Source organism: Leguminivora glycinivorella, chromosome 13 (genome assembly GCF_023078275.1).
Source record: "Leguminivora glycinivorella isolate SPB_JAAS2020 chromosome 13, LegGlyc_1.1, whole genome shotgun sequence".
In the NCBI taxonomy this organism is placed as follows: Eukaryota; Metazoa; Arthropoda; class Insecta; order Lepidoptera; family Tortricidae; genus Leguminivora; species Leguminivora glycinivorella.
Window position 1 is genome coordinate 7,520,578 of NC_062983.1, and position 13,765 is coordinate 7,534,342.

Below are 13,765 nucleotides of genomic sequence, written 5' to 3' on the forward strand. Positions count from 1 at the left end.
GATTATGGTTATATGGGAGTCTACAACTCTTGTTCTTTCATACCTTTAACGTATCACGTCACGTATTTGAGATGACAATGTGTACAAACGGGCAATGACAATGAGTCTACATTTACCTACCATATTGCATAAGAAGCGCAGGTAGCCCAGCGGTAAGTGCGTGCGACTTTCGTTCTGGAGGTCGCGGGTTCGAACCCCGGCTCGCACCAATGAGTTTTTCACTTATGTGCGAAATGTCATTAAATTTGATATTTGCCAGTCGCTTTTCGGTGAAGGAAAACATCGTGAGGAAACCGGACTAATTCCAATGAGGTCTAGTTACCCTTCGGGTTGGAAGGTCAGATGGCAGTCGCTTTTGTAAAACTAGTGCCTACGCCAAATCTTGGGATTAGTTATCAAAGCGGACCCCAGGCTCCCATGAGGCGTGGCAAAATGCCGAGTTAACGCAAGGAGGATAATGATTGCATAATAATGCTCTTCTATAGTAAATTGTGCAGCGTGGCGGATGTTAAGTATTGCACACGAGAGTAAGTCAAGTCAATAGATAAGGCGCGATGGCGCGGACGGCGCGGTACTAGAAATTCCAAAACTCCCGGGAGAACGACTTTTCAATTACTCCCGCTCCACCTGCGTGCAAATGCACATTTGCGGGAGTGTGATGATAAAATCTAAATATTTAAGTACCTATGTCTTCTTTACTAAACTATGTTTAGTCTCATAACAATAGATACATACTTAAACATGAGATACTTTTTCAGAGGAAATTGCAATTAGGTACATATGTAGGTATATTTCACTAAAACTCGAGTTGTATAGTAGAGATTGTCAAGCAGTAACAAAGTAAGTCTAAACTAAACATCATCAGCAGGAAGCATTTGAACCGAAGTCCTAGTGACATGTTTATCCAGGTCCGACCAAACAGCGCAATCAAGCTCGAGAGCTCTCCACGATGTAGCAACTTGGGGTTTATTTAAACGATTTCAACGGACGCTTCGAACTTTGAGAATCTGAACTTGATTTGATATTATTTGCGTCCAGCACCGGCTCATAAGCTTCTTCATTAGACATTACCACACAAGATAGTTTCAAACCTTTTTATTAAAAAAACCGGCCAAGAGCGTGTCGGGCCTAGCTCAGTGTATGGTTCCGTAGTTTTCCGTATTTTTCTCAAAAACTACTGAACCTATCAAGTTCAAAACAATTTTCCAAGAAAGTCTTTATAATGTTCTACTTTTGTGATTTTTTTCATATTTTTTAAACATATGGTTCAAAAGTTAGAGGGGGGGGCGCACTTTTTTTTCCTTTAGGAGCGATTATTTCCGAAAATATTAATATTATCAAAAAACTATCTTAGTAAACCCTTATCCATTTTTAAATACCTATCCAACAATATATCACACGTTGGGGTTGGAATGAAAAAAAATATCAGCCCCCACTTTACATGCTTTACATGTGTGGGATGCGTAGTGATATCTCCCACGGGTTCCACTTACTTGCAGTAGGTATAGCTCCAGGCGTAGAAAGCAAACAAGCAGGATACGTTTTGAAGCTTTATTCTTGAGCACACACATGCGTAAGCGAACAGTTTAAATTTACAGAAGGGGAAATGCAAGATAGGCAAAGCAAAAGCACTTAAAACTATAAAGCGCGAGCGAGTGCACAAAGGAATGCGATAGGAATGCGACCGAGCAGCGCGGTGGCGTGCGCTGTGCGTCAGAGAGGCAGATAGACTGGTGAGCGCGGCGCGCGGGGGAACATGCGCGGGCGCAGGGCGGCTGGCCGGGAACCGGTCACGCCGCGACGTTATCAGCTGTGTGCAGTCGCTCCGCGCGCTAAACTATCTACTAATAACAAGAATCTGTTTGTCCGCTTCAACATACAAAATATGTGACATGAACATTTTATATTTTATTCTCACATAGTTCAGCTTAATTATTTCATAGTAATGAATAAAAGGTTAAAAGGGTAAAATTCATTAAATGCCAATCAACAATTAAAATTACTGTACATAATCGTTAATTGAATAATTAGGATATAAAATAAATTCATTTGACATAATTAAATTCATTGTAAATAAATAAAATTAAAATGATTTGATATAAATAATTAATTTGAATTGATTGATGAATAAAAATTGTAAAAAGTAAAACTGTAAAATGTAAAACAATAAAAACATTAAAATTAATAAAATACATAAAATCTGTGGCAGAACGCCCACATCCAGGGTTGGGCAGTATTTCAAATACATGTATTTGAAATACTCGTTTAAAATACAAATACGTATTTTGTATTTGTATTTCAAATACTGCTTGGTTAAGTATTTTGTATTTGATATTTCAAATACCTAGACACATGTATTTAGTATTTTGTATTTGAAATACTCAAGGCTGTAAAATACATTTGCACAAAATACATTTCTGAATAGTTTTTAACTGTGTGATAGTATGATAGTCCCTTTAGGAGACTGTGATATATTAAAACGGCAACACTGTCAAGTGTCAACGTCAAATGTCACTGTCACTACTGTCAGCGACAAGTGTCACATCACTTTGATAGTTGATTTCGCGGTATTGTGTTCGTGACATTTTTCTACTAGTGCCACTACTGGAGTGTCTGGAGTGACGATTTTTCAGTTTTACTCAATAATATTAAGTTTATTGCGATATTATATTGACGAGTCGATCGGCGTTTAGTGATTGAATATAATAATGGATGCAAATTCAGGCGGATCTGCGTCATCTACATCCAGAGAAGTGAGAGAGGAAATGTTGACAATAATGGCGGTGGTTGTAGTGACGCTGGTGGTGTAAAAACATTTCCACTAATTTTAACCGACAATTGAATGTTTTTTTTTTCACCACACCAACTGTTAAAGACTCTCTTTGTTCTTCGAAAATATACAGCAAAATTGCAATTTCATACAAATTTTAACTTGATGTCTTAAGCTTGCTGGTAGAATCCACCTATAAATGAAATAATTTTTATTAAACATGATATCAAATCATAATATTAATACCATCTAACTTAGGGTATGATATCCTGGATATCAAGTTAAAATTTATATGAAATTACTTTTGAACTGCAAAATCGTACAACTTTCTCATCCGTAAACCTTTACCAGTTGGTGTGGTCAAAAGTATTTTGTATTTGAAATACATTTTTATAAACGCTATATTTTGTATTTGGTATTTGAAATACATTTTTTTTAACACTATATTTAGTATTTTGTATTTGAAATACCCGTCACCAAAGTATTTAGTATTTTATATTTGAAATACATTTCCAAATGTAATTAGTATTTTGTATTTGAAATACTATTGGCCAGTATTTTGCCCAACCCTGCCCACATCACCCCCCTCCAGAGACCTGCTAAGGGCGATAATAGTCAGGGAAACGTACTACACGACCTGAACGCGTACGCTTGACGACATCTTCCTCATTCACAGCTGAACTGGTGGTGGTTGTTTTATGTGAGTTGTTCTGTGTTTTATGTGTAGTGTGAGTGGTGTGTGTGTCGTGAAGTATGTAGGCTGGTTTTACGCGGTCTACAGATACCGTCACAGACTTACCATTAATGAGTAAGGTATACACCTTCGGTTCTCTCTTCAGAACCTCATAGGGTCCCGTGTACGCTGGTTTTAGCGACTTGCACAGGGCATCGTCCCTCAGGAACACATGCGAAGACGTTGCCAGGTCATTGAAAACAAACGTACGACGCTGACCTACATGACGGGAAGCTGGTGTCGGGTGCAGGTTCCTTGTGAACGTGCGAAGCCGAGACAAGTAGTCCGTCACATCTGGTAATGGATCAGCATCTGGGTTGAAAAATTCACCAGGCATACGCAAGGGCTGACCGTAGACCAGCTCCGCAGAAGTTGCTTGGAGATCCTCCTTAAACGCGTTCCTCATGCCCAACAACACCAATGGGAGTGATTCAACCCAGGTGGAGGTGGCGTGACACGTGATGGCAGATTTCAAATGGCGGTGCATACGCTCCACCATCCCATTGCACGCTGGGTGATAAGCGGTGGTACGCTTATGTACAAACCCTGCCAGCTCGGACAGCTTCTTGAAGAGCGCAGACTCGAACTGACGCCCTCTGTCGGTGACAATATCCACCGGGCACCCGAAGCGAGCTATCCAGCCATGCAGCAGAGCTTGTGCGACGGTATCGGCAGACATGTCCTGTATTGGGATTGCCTCAGGCCATCTCGTAAAACGGTCAATGGCAGTGAGGCAGTACCTAAAACCTTGGCAAAGTGGAAGTGGCCCAATTAGGTCAATGTGGATATTCAAGAACCTGCCCTTAGGGACGTCAAACGATGACAGTGGTGCGGAGACATGCCGAGTGACCTTGGAACGCTGACAAGCCAGACAGTTCCGGGTCCATTCGCGACAGTCTCTTCTCACCCCAGGCCAGACGTACCTGTCCGCCACGAGCTTCACAGACGCGTTCGCCCCTGGATGGCTAAAGGAATGCAGGCCTTCAAAGACCTGACGCCTCAACTCTGCTGGAACGTAAGGTCTGGCAGTTGAGGAGCTCTCATCGCAGTACAGCTCAGCATCAGACCCAGGCACTTGGACTTTGGTCAGGCGCAACGAGGTGCCTTCCTTGAGTAGCTGCTCCAACTCCGGATCGTTGCGTTGAGCTGCAGCCAGCTTGCTCAAGTCCACGGGCTGCGTGATCTCCTCGATCCTAGAGAGAGTGTCAGCTACGACATTGTCCTTACCCGAGATGTGCCTGATGTCTGTGCTGAACTGCGATATGAAATCCAGGTGACGGAATTGCCTGGGCGAGCAATTCTCCTTGCGAGAATGAAACGCAAAGCATAACGGCTTGTGGTCAGTGTAGATGGTGAAGTCACGGGCTTCGACCATGTGCCGGAAATACTTAATCGCCTCATAAATCGCAAGGAGTTCGCGGTCGTAGGGCGAGTATTTCTGCTGGGCAGGACTCAGCTTGCGCGAGAAGAAAGCCAGCGGCTCCCAGCCCCTCTTCTCGTTGAACTGCTGCAACACTGCCCCCATGGCCACGTCTGATGCATCCGTCACGATGCTGAGCTTCGCCTGCGCATCTGGATGTGCCAAAAGAGCAGCCTGACTCAAGTCCTGCTTACAGCGATCGAATGCGTCCTGCTCCGCCGACGTGAAGTGAACCGGGTGCGAAGCCTTCACCGAACCCGCCAACAGAGCGTTCAGAGGAGCCTGGTTCTGAGCAGCACTGGGTATGAACCTGCGATAAAAGTTCAACATACCCAGAAAACGCCTGAGCTCCCGCACGTTCTTGGGTGGCGGAAAGTCCTTGATTGCGTCGACCTTGGACGGGAGAGGCCTTGTGCCTTCGGCAGAGATGCGGTAACCTAAGAATGTTACCTCTGAGGCTCCGAAGACGCACTTGGCAGTATTCACCACCATGCCATACTCCCGCAAACGGACGAACAGCTGACGAAGATGGTCTTCATGGGTCTTCTCGTCCTTTGAGAAGACTAAGAAGTCGTCCAGGTAGCTATAACAAAAGTCAAGTCCCCGCAACATTTCATCCACGAAGCGCTGGAACGTCTGCCCGGCATTCCGAAGTCCGAACGACATGTACGGAAATTCGAAAAGACCGAACGGCGTGGTAATGGCGGTCTTCGGGATGTCGTCAGGGTTAACGGGGATCTGATTATATGCCTTAACAAGGTCAATGGTTGAAAACACGCGACAGCCTGTGATACTCTGCGCGAAATCCTGGATATGGCGAATAGGATACCTATCAGGTACTGTTCGCGCGTTGAGCATCCTATAATCGCCACAGGGTCTCCAACCATTGTCCTTTTTAGGGGCCAAATGCAAGGGAGAAGCCCAAGGGGACTCGGAGGGTCTGGCTATGCCACTAGCGAGCATAGAAGAAAACTCCTCCTTGGCGATCTTTAATTTATCAGGAGCCAACCTACGAGGTGAACTGAAAACAGGGGGTCCAGGTGTAGTTCTGATATGGTGAAGTGTGTTCAGATTCAGATTCAGATTCAGATGATTTATTTGCCATTACAAGTATAAATACATGCAAATATAGTTACAAATCATACTCTAAGTACTTACATGCTAGGATTACTTATTCTATGCTGATGTACAAGATCATGAAGTTGTCCATTAAAATAATGAAATTGTTGTTGTGTTTTATTGTGCGGTGTATGCCAGATGGGCGAGTGATGTCAGGGTATTCCTGTAGTATAGTGTGGTAAACAGACTCACCAGTTACAACTTTGATTGAGGCAATGTCGTCAGACGGTCGGGCAGGCAAACCCGCGGCCGAAAGTAGTGTATTGCCATCTATGAGTCGACGTTCCCTGCAATTTACAAGAAGATTGTAATGTATTAAAAAATCAACACCTATTATCGCCTTTGTCACATCCGCTACAATAAATCGCCAGACAAAGTCACGGCGCAAGCCTATATTAAGCACTAGATGCACGAAACCGTACGTGTTTATCACTGTGCCGTTAGCGGCGCACAAATCATAGTTTGTCGGCTGTCTGCGTTCATTTAATTTGTTACGCGGAAAAACACACAAATCACTACCTGTGTCCACGAGGAATGTGACCTTCGACCTGGAGTCCACGACGAATAAGCGACCTTTGCTAGGGCAGCCGCTCGCCGCCATCACCGACTGCCCGATGCGTTTCCCGACTGGTAATCACAAGGCTTGATGCACCTTTTAGCCTGCTCTCCGAACTTGTGATGGTACCAGCAGGTAGGGAACTTCCGATAGCTGGAGTTGGACCTCTTGGACGCTGAACGCTGCCTGGTGTGACTCGATGACCTCTCCCTAGACCGGGACATTCGACCTACTTTGGCATCCAGCGCCTGCATCCGCCTGCTCAGCTCCGCGATCTGCAGCATCAGGGGATCCGATGACGTGGAGGGTAGCGACGCTGCTGCCACCTGCGGGGCGGGCGCGACAACGTCGTGAAGGCGATCGGCGAGCTCTGCCAAGTCCTCCAGGGATGATTTTAACTGTGACGCGACAATATCTTGCGTCCGTTGTGGTAGCCGATTAACCCAGATGGAACGTAGAAAGTCCTCAGGTAGCCCAGGTCCCGCCAAGCTCTGAAGATGCCGAAGAAACTGTGAAGGCTACCTGTCTCCCAGCTCTTCCAGGTTGAGGACCTGCTGGACCTTCCTCTCGCGCGACGCAGAAAGTCGTTTAATGAGCTCCGTCTTGAGCTTTTCAAATTTGTTCTCCTCCGGTGGTGACGTAATGATGTCCTCTACCTCCGCCGCATATTGAGGCTCAAGTTGTGCCATGGCGTAATAAAATTTGGTCTCGTCCGTTGTAACACGAGACAACCGAAATTGCCCCTCCAGCTGCGCAAACCATAGCGCCGGTTTCTCTGGATAAAACGGGGGAATCTTGACACCAACCCGAAATGACTCAGCCGTTAACGGCTCGGCGCCATTTTGTAACGGTACTTCTTTGTCTTTGTCTTGCTCAGTGCCTTTGCCGTCTGTCATGCTGAAGTGTTTAGCGAGGAGTCACCAATGTGGGATGCGTAGTGATATCTCCCACGGGTTCCACTTACTTGCAGTAGGTATAGCTCCAGGCGTAGAAAGCAAACAAGCAGGATACGTTTTGAAGCTTTATTCTTGAGCACACACATGCGTAAGCGAACAGTTTAAATTTACAGAAGGGGAAATGCAAGATAGGCAAAGCAAAAGCACTTAAAACTATAAAGCGCGAGCGAGTGCACAAAGGAATGCGATAGGAATGCGACCGAGCAGCGCGGTGGCGTGCGCTGTGCGTCAGAGAGGCAGATAGACTGGTGAGCGCGGCGCGCGGGGAACATGCGCGGGCGCAGGGCGGCTGGCCGGGAACCGGTCACGCCGCGACGTTATCAGCTGTGTGCAGTCGCTCCGCGCGCTAAACTATCTACTAATAACAAGAATCTGTTTGTCCGCTTCAACATACAAAATATGTGACATGAACATTTTATATTTTATTCTCACATAGTTCAGCTTAATTATTTCATAGTAATGAATAAAAGGTTAAAAGGGTAAAATTCATTAAATGCCAATCAACAATTAAAATTACTGTACATAATCGTTAATTGAATAATTAGGATATAAAATAAATTCATTTGACATAATTAAATTCATTGTAAATAAATAAAATTAAAATGATTTGATATAAATAATTAATTTGAATTGATTGATGAATAAAAATTGTAAAAAGTAAAACTGTAAAATGTAAAACAATAAAAACATTAAAATTAATAAAATACATAAAATCTGTGGCAGAACGCCCACACATGTAGGGAACCGTACCCTAATAAAACATTTTTTTCCATTTTTTATTTTTGCACTTTGTTGGCGTGATTGATATACATATTGGTATTTCAACTTTCTAGTGCTAACGGTTACTGAGATTATCCGCGGACGAATGACATCAGTACTTATCTCCGTATTCATTTATTTTGTAGCTATGTAGCTCTACGGGTCAAATTAGATTAATATGGCCTAAAGATCGTGCTTTAAAACCATTTGCGGCATGTTTCTAAATTTCGAAGTGTAATAGGTATAGTACTATTACTATTCTCATGCTTTAAGAATATTCGTTATCTTGGTGGTCTATTGTCCATTGGTAATCCAATCTTGGAAGTAGCACACTTCCATTTTCTTTAATTCCTGCCGATCATGTGTCCGGCTCTTCCAGTCCCGACTTCCATATCGTCGGATGTCATACACCCACAGATCGTTAAGAATATGACTAGGGATGTACCGACTAGTCGCGAAAGCCGACTATCCAGCCACATTAGTCAGCGACTAGTCGGCAAAAAAGGCCGATTAATCGGCACTTCATTAGTGATAGAAAAACTGAAAGCTACAGATGAAAATTATGGTTTTATTGTGTACCTATTCGTAATTCGTTTCTTTGTGAAAACAACAAATATCTGTAATCATCACAGAAATAATTTCCTACCTAGAATTATCGATTTCATAAGAAAGATGACTACCCACTAAGCCAAGCCGGTTGTCAAAAATGGAAAATGAAATGAAAAATGGAAATGGAAATTATTGTCATGAACCTTTGAACTTGTAAAAAAATCATGAAAAGCGCGAACGAAGGACCAAAATTATTAATTATTCAAAATGTGAATATAGTTGACTATTATGTTTTGGCCGACTAATCGGCCACCCAAGCGCCGACTAGTCGGTAATCGGCCTTGTCGGCCAAATCAATAGTCGGTACATCTCTAAATATGACGTAAATATTGTTCAATTTATTCTCTACCGGTGAAATTTATGTTGGATGGACTTTAGTAATGTGGAGAAGATGGACAGCCCACGAGCACACCTAGGACACTGGCGATCAAATATATGAAAGAGGCGCGTTCCTAGCACACAGTCTAAGCTCGTGTAGTTCACCTACACCTACGCGTACTATGCTTGTGTGAGTGAAATATGACAGGTCGACTGTTCGCGTTTTTGACAGGCGATAACTGTCAGGTAACCGAGAGGGGGTGGGAGGCACTTTCAGCGGGGAGCGGGAGTGGCCATACTGTACGATAGTACTCTATTATACCTACTGCGCTACGAGTAAATCAAGTCAACATAAAATCAAGAATTGTATTATTGGGTAAATTTCAAATGCCGCTCCTAAGCACGAAACGGGCTGACATCTGACAGTTAAGTTATTCGAACGTTAGAGAGAAATAATTACAACATTGAAATAAAACATAAACAGGGCTAGACTCTGCACAGGCCTGTCACTGTCACCAATTAGTGCTCAAGTTTCTGAAGCCTGCTTGACATGTACTTATAGAGTCTGTTCGGAAAGTGAAGAGTCGTGAAATGTATGGGGTCCAATACATTCCACGAGTCTTCATTTTTTAAATGGTTAAAATTTAACAGTTATCGATGGTTTTTAGCTTTAGGTAGTAGGCAACATGGCAAATTATTGCCATATTTTTGTAATAAATCAGAAAAGCAAGTACCTACTTATTTTATTTCTGTTTTCTATAATTATTGTTCTAGTCTTAGCTTCTTCTTAGCTTTCGAGATAGATTTAATTTTATATCACGTTTTGTGTCTATGACCAACAAGTATGAGTAATAAATAGGTAGTTCGAATATTGGTAAGTGGTTACCATAGCTTTTTAGCTATGTCAAGTGTTGCCAGACTTCTATAAACCTTCTTGAATTTACCATAATTCTAACCATTTCATAATCTTAGTTATTTCCGGAGAAACTCTGACTGACAGTACCTACTCTAATCTGAATGACCTACCCACCTGCGCCGGCGCACCGTTCCCAAGTTGTTTATCCTCATAATATTGTATTAAAACGGCGCCGCATTTTCACTAGCTCGCTTGGTGGTCTGTTGGTTTTTACATAATAAAAAGGCAGTGTTGAGAAAACTGAGGAGAAACGATGTTCGAGTAAGATTAGCTTAAGTAGAGATGATGTCACATAAAATATCCAATTTTGGAACACAATCATGTTAGGTAGAAAATGTGCAATTAATCAAATTATTACAAATGAGGTCAAAACATTTTATCTGCAAAATAATAAAGATACTTATATAATACCGCAAAGTTTAAAATAAAAACATTTTCGTCCAAACTAAAAACAAAATTGGTACCATTTGATCCTATCCTTACCTACATTCATTTTCACTACAAAATAATAAGTGCGGCAGAATTAAATAACCCCCCCTCTTCATTGAAATTTGTACATCATCGTAACCTAATATCTTGGCGGTATATTTGATAGCCGTGTGGTGACGGGTTAAGAATTTCACCACCCCCTTTCTTCCCGTGGGTGTCGTAGAAGGCGACTGTGGGATATGGGTTAAATAGTGACGTAGGCGAGAGGCTGGCAACCTGTCACTGCAATGTCACATTTTCGATTTCTTTCAACCCCTTTTTGCCAAGAGTGGCACTTAAACTTGAGTAGTTTCATGTGCTCTGCTTACCCCTTCATGGGACACAGACGTGATAGTATGTATGTATGTATATTTGATGGCCAATTAGCTACAACCTGGCAAAAAAGAGTAGATTTTTTTATGGGATAGGAGGCAAATGAGCATATAGGTAAGCGATCACCAATGGACACCCGAAACCCCAGAAGTATTGTAGGTGCGTTGCCGGCCTTTGATATGAGTGTACGCTCTTTTTAGGGTTCCGTACCTCAAAAGGAAAAAACGGAACCCTTATAGGATCACTTTGTTGTCCGTCTGTCCGTCCGTCCGTCTGTCAAGACCCTTTTTCTCAGGAACGCGTGGAGGTATGAAGCTGAAATTTATATCAATTACTCAGGTCTACTGTCCCTTGAAGCTGTGAAAAAATAAAACTTCTAAGCCAACGCAATCAAAAGATACAGCCGTTTATGCCGCAAATTTTCGACACTTGCAAGGGAATCAAAACCTACAGGGTGCTTCCCGTGAACTCAGAATCTTAAAATTTGGTACGAAGCAACGTCTTATAGCATAGATAAAGGAAAAATTACGAAAACCATAAATTTTTAGTTACATCACATAATATTTTTTTTTTTTAATAATTTTAACCTTACTACCCATTTCCTCATAAACGCGTAGAGGTATTAAATTGAAATTCATACCAAATACTCAGGTCTATAATACCTTTAAGCTGTAACAAAATCAAACTTCTATGTCAACGCAATCAAAAGAAACAGCAATTTAAGCTGCATATTTTGAAACTCGCAAGTACTCGCAAGGGAATCAAAACCTAAAGGGTACTTCCAGTCGACCTAGAATCTTGAAATTTGGCATGAAGCAACGTTTTATAGCACACATAAAGGAAAAATTCCGAAAACCTTAAATTCTTAGTTACATTACAAAATATTCTTAAATTTATGCTCCTCCATCTTTCCCCATTGTAATGTTATGAATTTCATTTTGCAATAAAAATACCATAGTTATGACTCGATTGTCGTAATGAACGAACTTTGTAAACCTTGCAGGTTTGTACGGAACCCTCGGTGCGCGAGTCCGACTCGCACTTGGCCGGTTTTTTTTTAAATGACAATATCGTAGTGTCCCAATTTCCTCAAATATATTGATTTGAAAGTGACGACTCTACGATGTTTGTCAATTTTAATTTAATTTCTAATCTTTTTTTGCCAAGGTAACAATATTTATACTTTTAAATACAAGTTCCTGGAACTAACACTATTGGAATTCGATCATAATATCCTGCACATTTCGCAGTAGTCTGGTTTTGTTCTTATTTTCTTCACTCGAGACGGGATCCCAGGAGAGTGTTAGGACGTCACTTTTAATTAAACACACTGTTTGTTCGCGGATGGGTGGTCCCTTGTTAAGAATAATTCGCGAGAGATTTTATTAATCGTCGAATAAATAAGTAAATATCTGGGCGACCGGTTCTATTTTAATATATCACGTCTTTAGATATAAAAACTCTTATAAATACAAAAACAAAAAAAAGACAAAAAACAAAAACTTAATTTCTGGCCGGGATTCGAAACCCTGACACCTACGATCTATCTGCGTACATAAGACCGACCTCGTACGACTGAGCTAAGCGGAATCGATGCGCGCGCGGCGAAATTAACGACCATATTTTACGTTTACTAACGCGAAAGAAAAACTCATGAAAACTCGAAAATTCGCGTTTTCCGGGATCTAAGGCTACGTTAGATCGATTTTTCAAGGCCCGAAACCCCCTACATAACAAATTTCAGCGAAATCGTTAGAGCGGTTTCCGAGATCTTCGGTATATATAAATAAATAAATAAATAAATATACAAGAATTGCTCGTTTAAAAGTATAAGATTAAGTTTAATATAATAGTATGATTGGTCTGAGATAAATTAAACTACTTATAGAAGCAATTTCGACGACTTTTAGTCGCGTTTGTAGCTACACAACACAACACTTACATACAGATGGTGGGAAGAGCAGAAGATGTAGCTCTTTCATTTAGGAGTGTGTGTCTGAGGGACAATGAGAGTTCTTGCTCAAGATCGTCTGCAATCAATTTAATTATTATATTAGACTTATAATTGACCGAGATATAGACCGTGATTACCTTTTTAGGGTTCCGTAGTCAACTAGGAACCCTTATAGTTTCGCCATGTCTGTCTGTCCGTCCGTCCGTCCGTCCGTCCGTCCGTCCGTCCGTCCGTCGGTCCGTTTGTCCGTCCGCGGATAATCTCTGTAATTTGGTACCAATATGTATATCAATCACGCCAACAAAGTGCAAAAATAAAAAATGGAAAAAAATGTTTTATTAGGGTACCCCCCCTACATGTAAAGTGGGGGCTGATATTTTTTTCATCCTAAGTGCGTTTTCACATCATCATCACCTACTTGCCTATATAATGGTGTACAATAGGTAATTTTCAAATTCTTATTTCATCACCCAGATATCCGGCCACCGCAGAAGACACAGGCGACAGGGCGCCGGGCAGTACCTTCCAAATTCATATGTCATCCCCGGAGGGGAGGGTAGTGAGAAAGGCTGGGGCCCATGGGGGAGCCTCAGCAACTGCTCGCGGCCCTGTGGCGGCGGTGTTGCCAGCCAGAAGAGGATATGCCTCACAGAAGGGTAAGTTCGAAGCTTTAGACTGGTTTTAGTGTCACCACGCGGACCGACCGCACGGAGCGATCTGTACCGGACTAATATGTATTAAATCAGGGAGCGTTTTAGAGTAAAATCGCTGTCAATAGAAATTGTCAACAATGTAAACAAACCATTATATAAAATATCAATATTTTAGCACAATTTTATTATTTTAAAGATTGA

At 42.0% G+C, this 13,765-nt stretch overlaps 1 protein-coding gene across 6 annotated transcripts in view; it reads left to right on the forward strand.

Moving 5' to 3' along the window:
- Positions 1 to 13,765, forward strand: part of LOC125232967 (papilin-like) — a 179,117-nt gene that overhangs the window by 118,566 nt on the left and 46,786 nt on the right. For all 6 annotated transcript variants that reach the window (XM_048138820.1, XM_048138825.1, XM_048138821.1 and 3 more), the window contains exon 3: positions 13,386 to 13,567. In XM_048138820.1, the coding sequence (XP_047994777.1) occupies positions 13,386 to 13,567 (182 nt within the window). The remainder of the gene's footprint in view (positions 1 to 13,385; positions 13,568 to 13,765) is intronic.